The sequence below is a fragment of the Ornithorhynchus anatinus genome, chromosome 13 (assembly GCF_004115215.2).
Source record: "Ornithorhynchus anatinus isolate Pmale09 chromosome 13, mOrnAna1.pri.v4, whole genome shotgun sequence".
NCBI lineage: Eukaryota > Metazoa > Chordata > Mammalia > Monotremata > Ornithorhynchidae > Ornithorhynchus > Ornithorhynchus anatinus.
This window is the reverse complement of record NC_041740.1, coordinates 13,740,467-13,752,404: the sequence shown is the minus strand read 5'-3', so window position 1 is coordinate 13,752,404 and position 11,938 is coordinate 13,740,467. Positions and strand designations below refer to the sequence as shown.

The 11,938-nt window shown below is 39.9% G+C and overlaps 1 protein-coding gene across 3 annotated transcripts in view; it reads right to left on the bottom strand.

Moving 5' to 3' along the window:
• Positions 1-11,938, bottom strand: part of EPC1 (enhancer of polycomb homolog 1) — a 55,627-nt gene that overhangs the window by 3,477 nt on the left and 40,212 nt on the right. For 2 of the 3 annotated variants that reach the window (XM_007667811.4, XM_007667809.3), the window contains exons 5-11: positions 11,136-11,284; positions 9,768-9,927; positions 8,344-8,520; positions 8,168-8,257; positions 7,916-8,064; positions 6,005-6,354; positions 920-1,038 (exon numbers count right to left, since the gene is read on the bottom strand). In XM_007667811.4, coding sequence (XP_007666001.1) covers positions 920-1,038; positions 6,005-6,354; positions 7,916-8,064; positions 8,168-8,257; positions 8,344-8,520; positions 9,768-9,927; positions 11,136-11,284 — 1,194 coding nt within the window. The remainder of the gene's footprint in view (positions 1-919; positions 1,039-6,004; positions 6,355-7,915; positions 8,065-8,167; positions 8,258-8,343; positions 8,521-9,767; positions 9,928-11,135; positions 11,285-11,938) is intronic. The other variant, XM_007667810.3, reaches the window with a different exon arrangement.

Sequence of the window (11,938 nt, the reverse complement as noted above, 5' to 3'; positions counted from 1 at the left end):
GTTTGAATAAGCAGGTACTGACACGACAGAGTACTCTTCTCAACAACTTCTGACACTCTCAGTAGCTTCTCAGGAACCCAAGGGCTCTGAACTGTAACCTTGCCACTGCCTTAATATGAGACCCTGAGCAGACAATGAACCCATTATAACCTCAGTCTCCTCGGAAGAAATGCAGACATTGGGCCTCACCTCCCCACCAAGGTTGCTGAGGAAAAGCCGACGGATGACCAGAGCTCTTTGCAAACTCACAGAATGTGACCAACTCCACCCTACTTTTCTGGACAAACATGACAGCGATGGAACATGACATGATAATCTTCCTGGATTGGCCCCTTGAATGCTACAATAAATGCTAGAATTTCCTACCAGATTATAAACTCAAATTTGTATACCCAGAGCTTCAATAGAACCTACTTAAAATGCGCATCCTCAAATTAAAACACAGCCCTTTGGAATTTCTTTATTAAGCATTTAAATAGTCAAAAACCTTGAGAGCATTTTAAAAATTCAGAAGAGCAATTTAAAGTATAAAATTAATCACTGTAATAAGGTTCTAGTTTCTTTCAGAAGACAATCTGTATTTCTCACATAATGACATGGAAGGGTTTCTTGGTACAGTGTACACTAGTGGACAGGGCATCAAACCAACTACGAAACAGACTTTCATCTGATTTAATCAATTTGGGTTTTTTGTTTTACTTTTTTTTTAAAAAGAAAAAAAGGGAGGAGAAGCAAAGCCTGACACACTCACCTGCAGTGTCCCTTCTAAACCCTGTACTGTATGTCTATGATGTACATTCAGGCGCAAGCCACTTTTCTGCTCGTTTAGATGCAAGGTTCTATGATAAGAGTTGACACTTACAGATGAGCTCTGGTGGGAAACAACGAGGGATAATCATAAGACAGACAAATCCCTCACCTGTGAAGTGTTGGTAGAGGAATTACTATTTGCTTGCTGTTGATGAATTTGTGCAAGCTGCTGTTTCTGCATTAGAGCCAGTTGCTGTTGATGTTGCTGGTATTGTTCGGCTGTAAATGCTGAACAAGATATAAAATGAAAAAACACTACATCAAAATACATAGCTGAATTTTACATTTTACCAACCTAAAACAAAAAAAAACCTCAAACATCATAAGAAATCCTTATATGGATGAAAGGATGTCTGAAACAATGGAGCACGATCCTGCTAAAGATCATCGCCAAATTAATTTTTCTTTTTTTTAGTTACTTTTTAGTACCACCCCTTCAAGAGTGGTTTGAGTCAAGAATCAACTCCTGGCTCTGTGTTTAGGGAAAGTTCCTCACTCATTTCTCAGGCTTCAACAAATATTTCTGTAAAGATGTGATACACTGCAGAAGGTCAACGCTAGTTTTCACATCCGCAGATTGAGAATTAAGTCTGCAAAGAGCTGAAGAGGAATGAATTTGATCATTACAAACCAGTTTGGTTTTTTATCTTCTCCACATTCCTCTCAATGCATTTGGATGACCCTAATAGTTCTGATTAGAACTAATTGTTTTAAATTTTCAATTTTATTTCATGATACAGAATCCCTACATATGAAGTCAAGGATAGAACAAAAACCAAAACCAAAACCAAAAACCAAAAAAAAAAAAAAAACCACACCTCATCCTCTAAATATATCAAGAGGAAATGAGGCTCCAAAAATAAAGGTTAATTACCCAATTTTCCCCACCCAATTAACCCACCTGGAAAAAATCCAGTCAATAAGAACGGAGTTGTTTATGTTGATTTACTGTACAGAATGATGTCTGAGGAAAGACACTGTGTTATGCTACTTATGTTTGTCTATGGAGAGCTCAGTTCTAAAAAAAACAAAAAAAAATTTTCATTTATTACCCCCTAAAAAAGGTTGTGTGCAGTTTTAAAGGAAACCTTTTTTTGGCCAATTAAAAAAAAGGAAAAAAAAACACACACATTCACAATACATCAGACTTAAAGGCTTCTTTAGGAAGTCTGTAATGTTTGGGGAAAAGGTTCAATTTTTTAAAAAAGAGTTATCATGCATTTACTTCTGGTCACAGGAAATCTGCACTCTTGCAGATTCCCCAAATCCGAAGGATTATATTTTCATTGGTTTATTTGTTTATTTTTAGATAAACAACATTCTGGTAGGCCAAAATGTTACTCAATCAATTTTGAATTCATTACTTCTAACTCCTGAGAGATTTCTTTTCTTGGACAAGGCTCCAATCTAGCAGCTCTAGTTTATTCTTAGATTCAAATTTCATTGCCTTTTCACGAGACCAGAAAGTCTGGAAGAATCAGACTTTCTGATAAACTCCTACCCATTCAATGGTGTGAATAGATTTTTGCCAAGGGTAGCATTCTACCTTTGGAATGTTAATACAATAAAACCCAAACCAGGAATCTTACTTTTAAGAAAACTCCTTATTTTTACCTTGCCATTCAACATCAAAAAGCTACAGCTATCAGAAGTAGCCTGGTTAATCTCTTTTCTCCATCTGAATTTCCTTGCTAAAGCATTATTAATTTCCTCAAGCTTTGTCATTTAAATGCATGATGACCGGTAGTGGTACTTCTTCCCACTTTGGGGCAGGAACAGCTTCCCGCCTGTTGAATTACTTTAGGCTATCATTAAAATAGGTGAGGCAGGACAAGCTCACCAAATAATGTTACTGTACATACTGAGGGGATTTGGACATTCAGTATAGGAGATGCTTTAGTAAGCAGGCTTCTAATGGTGCTTTGTATATTTAACAGGTCCTAACAGGGTCCAAGTGACAAAAACAGTGTTTCCGGATCCACTGTTTCTAAATGCAAAAGCATTAATGGGAAAACAGATGTAGAAACTTTCACAATTTTCATTTCCCTAAGTCATCTGTTGGAATAGTCAACTGTTATTTCGCTTTTAAACAAAGGTCTCAATTTAAGACTCAGCCTCTTTTTCTCAGGAAGTTGAAGCCCACAAGAGGCAGGTTTATCCATGTTCCACTAAGAATTAAGGAAAAAACACACCCTTAAAATTAACCTGAGTCATTGCTATTTCAGCAATTAGAGCCCTGCACAGGATCTGATCTGGCCCAGAAAGTCTGAGCTCCACAGGGAGGGTCTCAAATCAGCACAAAGTCTGATAGTCCTCCCAAGCACCCCAAATCAATCAGAGTTGCTACCCTGCAAATAGGGTACTGAGAAAGTAGTGGCAAATCTGGGACAAACTGCAAGTGGCCCAGACAGGACTCGCTTCTGGGGTGTCTGTTGGCTTAGAGTTGTCATTTGGTAGAAAATGATCCATCTCCCTGGAAATGTGAGTGTTTTGGAATCAAAGATGAGGCGAAACACCTGACCATTCAAGATCAGTAATCAGGTTACCACATTTAGCTGATTTTATTGTAGACATCCCTTTCTTACAATTAATTTTGAGACCCAAATTTCTGAAAAAAAAAAATTGCTCAACTCCATAAATCTGAGAACGCTTTACAGAAAGTGGAACAATTTTCACTAGCAGGCCACATAAATGGTGGGTATTTGGACATAGGGCAGATTATCCTAACTAGGATTTTGTTCATCCACGAAAACAAACCACATCTTTAGAGCCAGCATGAAGCTTAGAATCCAAGTGTTTGGAATGTTGATGAGATCTCATCAATAGGGGAGCTGCTAGCTTGTTTTATAAAGAATCAATGATTTCTCAGTAACTCCTTTATTCAAAAAACTTCCGCTATCATGTAGTTTTAATTCCTCCAAAGATCTAATTCTACCTATTAATTCTACCTTATAAAGGATAAAAGCTCAAGAAACTGGCATTTTCCAAACACATATCTCAGTGGATAATATTTATTTGAAAGTAATAGCATTCATTTTTCAGAGAAAATTTTGATGAAAAGAATGTTGTTTAGTTACATGGTCAACCTAACATGAACTTGCTTAGAAATTTTTTCTTCATATTATGGAATCCATTTTATTTTTTCCCCAAATCCTTGCATTTTATATCCTAAGTAGACTTGTCAAGGCAGAGCTACAGTACTATCCTCTGCTTCTATAAGAATGGGAGTAATCTTATTCCTCCCATTCAGATTGTCATACACTGAATGTTAGAAAATATTCACTTAGGCTAGTAATAAAAAGTCCCAATGCAAGCAAAACAAATATGAGGAGAGGGGCACATTTTTCTGGGCTCCATAAGCCACGAGCTAGAGAATAACCTCAGCTAATAATAAATCAAGACAAAACAAACCTTTGACCAACTTCGTCTAAGATCTGTCAAATCTGCTGCTCTATGTCTAGATAGGAAGACTTCATCTGACCTTAAAGAAACTGGATGTCCTAGCGATAGAGTGTGGCTCAGCTATATTGACCACAGGCAGTAAAATAAATGTAATAAATGTCATACATCAGGCAAAATGTGAAGGAGATGAGCAAAAGGAGAAGGAATATGGTCTCGTTGAAAGAGAATGCGGGACTCGGGAGTCAGGAGATCTGGGTTCTGATCCTGGCTCGGCCACCTGTCTGCTGTGTGACTCTGGGCAAATGACTTTACTTGTGCCTTGGTTTAATTTGCAAAATGGGGATTAAATACTTTTTCCTCCCTCACTTGTTGACCACAAATTCCTTGGATGGAAGGGACTGTCTAATCTCATGGTTCTGTAGCCAAGCCAGTGCTTAGCAAACTCTTAAAAAAAAATGATGTAGGTGAGGCACCATCCGATCAATTTTATGCCACACTAAGTACCTACTTTAGCTAGCCTTTGGAATAAAAAAAAACATTCTCATCTTTTCATATTTTTCAGCAAGGCAAAATGCTGAAAAGGAGTTTTTACAACAAAATCACTATAATATCAGCTCAATTTCCCTATTCTGAAGGATGAGTTTTTTAGGGGGGGGATTGTGTATTTTCCATTAGGAATGGCACAAACACGAGGATTCCCTCTTAGAAAATTTTCAGATTAGTAATCTGAATACTGAATACAAAATTTTAATCATGGAAAATGCAGTGTATGGAAATAAAAATTAAAAATCCAAAACCACACCCCAAACCCTCACCCAAATATAGGTCCCTTAAGCACATCACGATGGCTCAAATACTTTCCGAGTTCATAGCCGCAAGAGTTAGCGAGAGCACTGGGACAGACAAGATGGGAATTGTCTTTTCCCAAAACAGTCCACATATTTCCTGATAATGTTGTTAGGGTCCCAGAAGATAAAGGGTTTTTTCTTTCTCTAGATCTTTAAAATGGGAGAAATTTGAATCTGTTCTGGGTACTTAAAATATAAACTTGCCACACTGGAGACACCTGGCTAGAAGACTCTGGTATCGTTTTGAGGGGTAAACTATATAGGCTTATGATATTTTGGTAAACATTAGCAGAAAGTCTATGGCTACGGACGTTCCCATATGTCTTCATTTAATATATTTCAAGTAAAAAATTACCCTGTTTTAGATAATAAATGTTTATTGTAATAATGTTTACATGAGTATTGCTGGAAGTTCTCTGCAAAATCTTTTTGAGATTTTTCAGCAGTGATTTATACCAACTTATTTAAAAAATACATTTGCTTAAAATACATACTCATACAAAAATCCCTAAGCTTGTTTTTTTTCCCCCAAAATCACTACTCCCCATAATCTGAAAAAAGAGGATGTATAAAAGTGTTGCTCCCTCCATCTAGGTAGGCAAGGGGAATAACTGAAGTTTCCCAAATGTATAGTCATGACATTTTAGAGACCAGAGAACTCTGAGTTTTTACTTTAAGTGGATATCCCATTTATTTATCTTTAAAAAGCATCCCCATTTATACATTTTAAATATTAAAAAAGCAACATGCTGCCTTTGTATATACACTTAAAATTCACTCACGAAATGCTGAAAATGAATAGTGCCACCAGGAGCTTTTCAGTATAGTTTTTTCTTTTACCATTAATACAGACCACAAAAACATCGATGAACACGTATCTTGTAGGCGTACCTGTGGTAAACTTAATATTACTACAGAAAAATATAACAAAGCAAACAACATACCAAAGTTTGCTGAACCACTGCTTTTACTTTGTGTAGAGGTACTGCATGACTGGGTCCCAGGTTGTGCTGTGCCTGTTCGATTTATACCCCTGTATAATTTTTTACAGGAGAGTTCATCATTTTCACTGTCATGTAGGGATGGTGTCCGAGGCCTAAAATGCCGCCATCTACATGATTTGATATTGACTAGTATCTGACTGAGGTCTTTAGAGAAAGATTTGTCCGAGGTATTTGTTTCTGAGGTATTGGCAAATTGATTGATTGGAGAGTGTTGTGGGGAGGAAAGCATTTCCAAATCCAGCTGGCGAAATGTACTGTCATAGTCTGAATGAGTTCTGTCCAGTAATACCCTACAACAGGAGAAAAAAAAAGGGGGGGGGGGATGGGTTGTTGTCACTAATTCTACAAAACTTTACAAATTGAGAAGTTAAGGAACAAGTTTCCTCTATTACTCAACCAGAAGTACATATCAAGTTTCTACGGTGTTCATAATTCTACAGAATTAGAGGACATGGTCTCTGCCTTCGAAGCGCTTACAGTGTAAAGCAGACCCTGAAATATACAGACAGGAAGGCTAACAGAGTATGATAGGTTTACCCAGTAACATTTCAATCAATGGTATTTTTGTAGCACTTAGTGTGTGCAGAGCATAGTACTAACATTTACGTGCTGCAGAAATGCTGGCATGGGAATTAAGGGATATAAAATGGAGAGATATAAAATTAACCAGGGCAGGCCTCTTGGTAGGAAGGAGGTACAACTTAGAACACACAGAAAACTGCAGTCTGTTATAACTGAAAGGTGAGGGAGTTCCAGGTCTGAGCAAGAGGTTGTTGATGAGAGAAATAAGCAAGAAGGTTAGCAAGTAGGTAAGCTCCTGAGGAATGCAGAGTGTGAGCAGGGGTTTAATTTAGGTGTAGTGGGACAGAAGAGTGGCTTAGTAGGGAGGGAGCTAACTGAGTGCCTTAAAACCAACTGTTGGGAGTTTCTGCTTGATGGAGGGGAATGGGCACCACTGGAGGTTTTAAGGGGAGAGGAGATGAATGCAGAATGTCATTTTACAAAAATAAAACACATTTATATTATGTACAGCAGAACTTCAGCACTCGATAAACTTTGAGTTCACGGGTCCTTCTCCTTGGTTGGCTAGAAACAAACTTGTGGCGGGTCCTGGCCACTACTACCTACTTCACTATTTACTATCTACCCATCGTCTTTAGTTGCTGTAGCCCCGCCTCTTCAGGGGCTGGCTGGCCATTTCCTCCAACCCCTTTCTGAAAGCTTGGACAGAGTGAGTAAACTTCACCACCCAGCTCAGATGGGTGTTCTTGGCCTCTTTCAAGGGAGTTTCTCCATCTCCACACATCAAGGAAGTTTCCCTTTTTTCTTATTGGGCGATTTTATCCCATTCTTAAAGGTGGGGTTCCATTTTAAGAACTACAGCCAGATAAAGGGGCTGGATCCTAGCCAAGATCGAGAAGCAACCAGAATTTAGGTTGACTCCAGGAGTAAGATTGGGTCCATACAAGTCCAGCAGAACTACTCAGTCTGACTGGGCAGTCCTTGGGATTGGAGGTCAAGCCATGAATCCAAGGCATTAGACAGGTAACCGGGTACTCTGGAAGAAATGGAATTTGTTTTCACTGTCCCCCTTCCCTGGCCCTGGCTATTTCATGCCAACGCACATGGTTTTCATTCCACTCATACAGAAGGTATCGGCTGAGATTAGGGTCTAATCTGAACTAAAACGCATTTACAAGAGCTGGATTGGCAAAAGAAAAACAAAACAAGCAAAAAAACTCCACTGACATCTCAATACAATATAGGACTTTTATTCCTAAAGTCATATAAAGTAGCCTATTGTTCTACCTGAGAAGACACAAAACAGCAAGAGTGAAGACAGCAATTTACCTTCCACCACGCCCAACCCGTCTTCGTGCAAATCCAATACATCTCTGGGGTACAGTGAGGGTAGTTAAGCAGTATCTATAGCGTACATCTCCTAATCCTCCATCTTTAGGACTAGTCCATGGCCAATTACCAGTTTGGTCTAAGTGGGGCTAAAAGGAAATGAAAACATACCAAAAAAGAATAAGTCTCTATTTAACATCATTGTTCACAAACACACGTCAGACTTTTTAAAAGATGTAAATATTTACTTACAGCATAGTACTGACAGCCTGCTTTCCTACGGAAAGCAAAAGGACCATCTGGATCGTTCTCTTCCTCAGCTTCTGAAGAGCCAGACAAGACCTTTAAACAATCAAATGAAAACAGGAAGGGTCAAAAGTGATACAAAACATTCTTTCTTGATGCTTACTGATAAGTTTTAATCTTACTTGGGAGAGGGGTTCTTCATCTGAGCTGGGAAAGTCATACTGATTCAAATCTTTAGCATTAAAGACTGGCAGTGCAGCGGGGCTCGTCTGTTGAGGAGTAGCAGCAGCAGACGATGGTAAGACTTTGGGCTTCTTCTCATATTTCCTTTTAGGTCGTATGACATCAGATTTCTCTTGCTGTAAGGAAAGCCACAGGCACTCAATTAAATAACTCTAGAAGCAACAAGATCAGCAGAGCTAAAGTGACCGAGGGCAATCAGTTAACAAAACTATGGTGCCAAGATGCTTTACACAAGGCACTACAAATATGGAAGTTAACCGGCTCATATTTGATTTTAAGGAGCATCTTCCATACAATCAGTATAATCCAATACACTTTTTCAATTGATTCTGTTTCAAAATATTTCTATAAAGACTGGAAACCTGGTACCTGGATCAAGGTGCACTATGAGTCAAAGCAGGCTCACATCTGGATAGAATTTCTGCATACATCTGGTTGCCTCAGGGCGCTTCTGGAACTTTTGGCCAACCACTCCAGGGACAGAAAGCCAGAAACGTGCAGTAGCAGTCCTGTTAAAGGGCTACAATCCCCACATTAGATATGTGAGGATCCTGGGAGGTTGGAGGTGGAGGAAATGCAGCAGTTCAGCTCTATCCACCTCAGACTCATAGGTTTGGTATCAAACTTAACAGGTGAGGGTTCTACATTACAATTAATGCTGTGCTGACTGAGTGCCTTCAAACCAATTGTCAGGAGATTCTGTTTGATGTGGAGAGGACTGAGCAACAGCTGCAAGTTTTTAAAGGGTGAAAAGATATATGAAGAATGGCACTTTAGCAAAATTAAAGACAGCAGTTCTTTAGCATCTCACCCATTTCGTGTTCATGACCACCTATCCGTGTGGTTGGCTCAACACAAATTTGCAGCAGGCCCTGCCTGCCAGCCTTAACTACCTACTTTCTCTGGTGGCTGCAGCCCCACCTTTTCAAGGGCTGTCTGACCAGCACCTTTTCCTCCTGAGAGCATGGACAGCCATGAGTTCTTGAATCAACTTTCACCATCAGGCCAGATGATATTATTCACAGTCTCATCTCATTTGATGGCCTCTTTCAACAATCCCCCCAAATTCCAAGGGACTACTGTGCAGTAATTACAAAACCCAACATCTATTTCATTCATCTCGATTCTTCATCTAGAAACAGGCATATTCTTCCCTTTTCCTTCCTGTACGTGGGATCCCATTTATAAGAAATGCAACCAGATTTAAGATGCTAGAACCTAGCATAGTTGAACAGAAAATACCACTCACAGAAAAACTCAAACCCCAAGGGTTTTCTCCAGAAATGGCATTTTCACCAGTACCTACATTATGCTAATTCACTTTACCAGTCTAACATCATCTTGATATATCACCAAAAGTTACCTTGCTCACTTTAAATTCTTTCACCTCCATTGCTTCTTGATGTTTGAACTGATTGCTATTGATGATGGGAATAATGGGGATAGCATAGGTAGGTTTCATAGGCTGTCTCTGTGCCATGACCTCAGACATGATTTCTCCATTGTAGTCGCCCAAGCTATACCTGAAATTGAGTTTTACAGATGAAAAATGAAGACTTCAAGTGATGAAAACACAGTGTTTTTCAGTTCCTATTAAGCCATCTGGCATTCCTCCACATAGGCACATTACCACCCCACACTCTAGGAATAGCACAGATAACCCACAATCCAGAAGATCTGTACCCATGTAATCAAGAGTATAGTGTGTGTGTATGCACACACAAATAAAAAAGTCTATTCTTCTGGGTACATTCTAGTCTGCAAAGTACAAGTGCCACAGGCACATCTTTTTATGTATTGGGAAGAGTTCCTGCCCACAGCAGACATGATATAAATCACAAAAGTAGTTTTTAACCTACTGGCTCCCGCAAAAGAGGCAAGAACTCTAGGAAGTCCAGCAAGGAGGAGATTGAAAGTGGGAGAGGTAAGAAAAACCACAGTTGCTGTCATTTTGACCATCATTATCACTGCCTTTTATGGTTTTTTGGCCTTCACAGGGAGCCCAGGGAGAAGCAGAGCAGTGGTAGGAATAGGTAATAATTTATCTTGATTGGAGAGCGTGCAAATCCACAGGAGACAAAGTACAGTCTAATTCTTCCTCCCAGTATTGGAAAACAGATGGCAAAAGAAAATGCTAGTACCAAATCCTGGCCTTTCCTGCCTCTTTAGTAGGAGACTAGATTTAAACGTCATGACCGCAGGGATCGTGTCTATGAATTTTGTCCTGTACTCTCCTAAGCACTTAGTACAGTGCTCTGCACATAGTAAGCACTCAAATATTACTGACAGATTGACAGACTTTTAGAGTCATTAGGGAGTCTAGGAGAGCCTGCAAAAAACAATTTGGGAGAAGCAGTGTTGCCTAGTGGCTACAGCATGAGGCTGGGAGTCAGAAGGACCTGGGCTCTAATCCAACTCCACTGCTTATCTGCTGTGTGACTCTGGGCAAGTCACTTAACTTCTCTGAGCCTCAGCTACCTCATCTGTAAAATGGGGATTAAGACCGAGCCCCCTGTGGAACATGGACTGTGTCCAAACTGATTATCTTGCATCTACCCTAGCATTTAGTATAGGGCCTGGCACATAGTAAGTGCTCAATAAATTCCATAAAAAACAAAACAAGAACAAAAACAAAACAAAAACCCCTTTTCCATCTGATGTTGAGTTTTCCCAGAACAGCTAGACCCATGAAGAGAATCACACTGCCTACCACCCATATGGCCATGTTTACCTCTTCTCCATAATTTCCAGTGTTAAATGTAATAGTTCTCTCTTGCTCTTCTCTCTTCTCTTTATCATCTCAAGGATAGTTACAGCCCGACTCAGGTCTCGACGCAATTTAAGCATCTTTTCATAAGAGGCTTCATCATTCTTTCGATTCTAGGAACGGAAATAAAATCGTGAGTTTCCGTTATTCAGGTTTAAACAGTATTTGATATGGTTGTTCAAAGCAAAATGCAGTCTGGTAGACTTCTTTTATCATTAAGTTCTTCTACTACAACAGGGTCAGCAACATTTTGGGGCAGAAAAGCCAAAACAAAATCCTCATCAATGGCTCAAAAGCTTTTAGAGGGCAAATCCAACAATGTATTCCCTGCCCACCCACCATATGATGTGACGGCATTACGTCATGCTGTGCATGGTGCAAGGCGACATTATTGTGCTCCACAGCTGCTTCATAACAGCAGCTACTGCTGCCTATAGAGTGGGGAAAGGGGAGAAGAGTGAAGGGCCAGCACTGGCTGAAGTTAAATTTCTTCCCTGTGCCTTTGCCTCAGGGAAGCCACAGGACAATGTCCATGTAGCCAGACACAGCAACAGTGACAGAACCCCTCACTCGCCACCCAGACCTACCAGGAGGCCCCTGCCCTCCCCTAAGGGCTACAAGGATGGCTCAGAAACAGGTGGGTCCTGCTCTCCCCACCCTATGGCCAGTGACAGGTTTCAGCTGAGCTGCTCTACTGTGAGGGAGAAGATATGACAGGGTCCCTGCCCTTGATGGTAGCCACCCTCCACTCCTTGTGACTGAGTCAT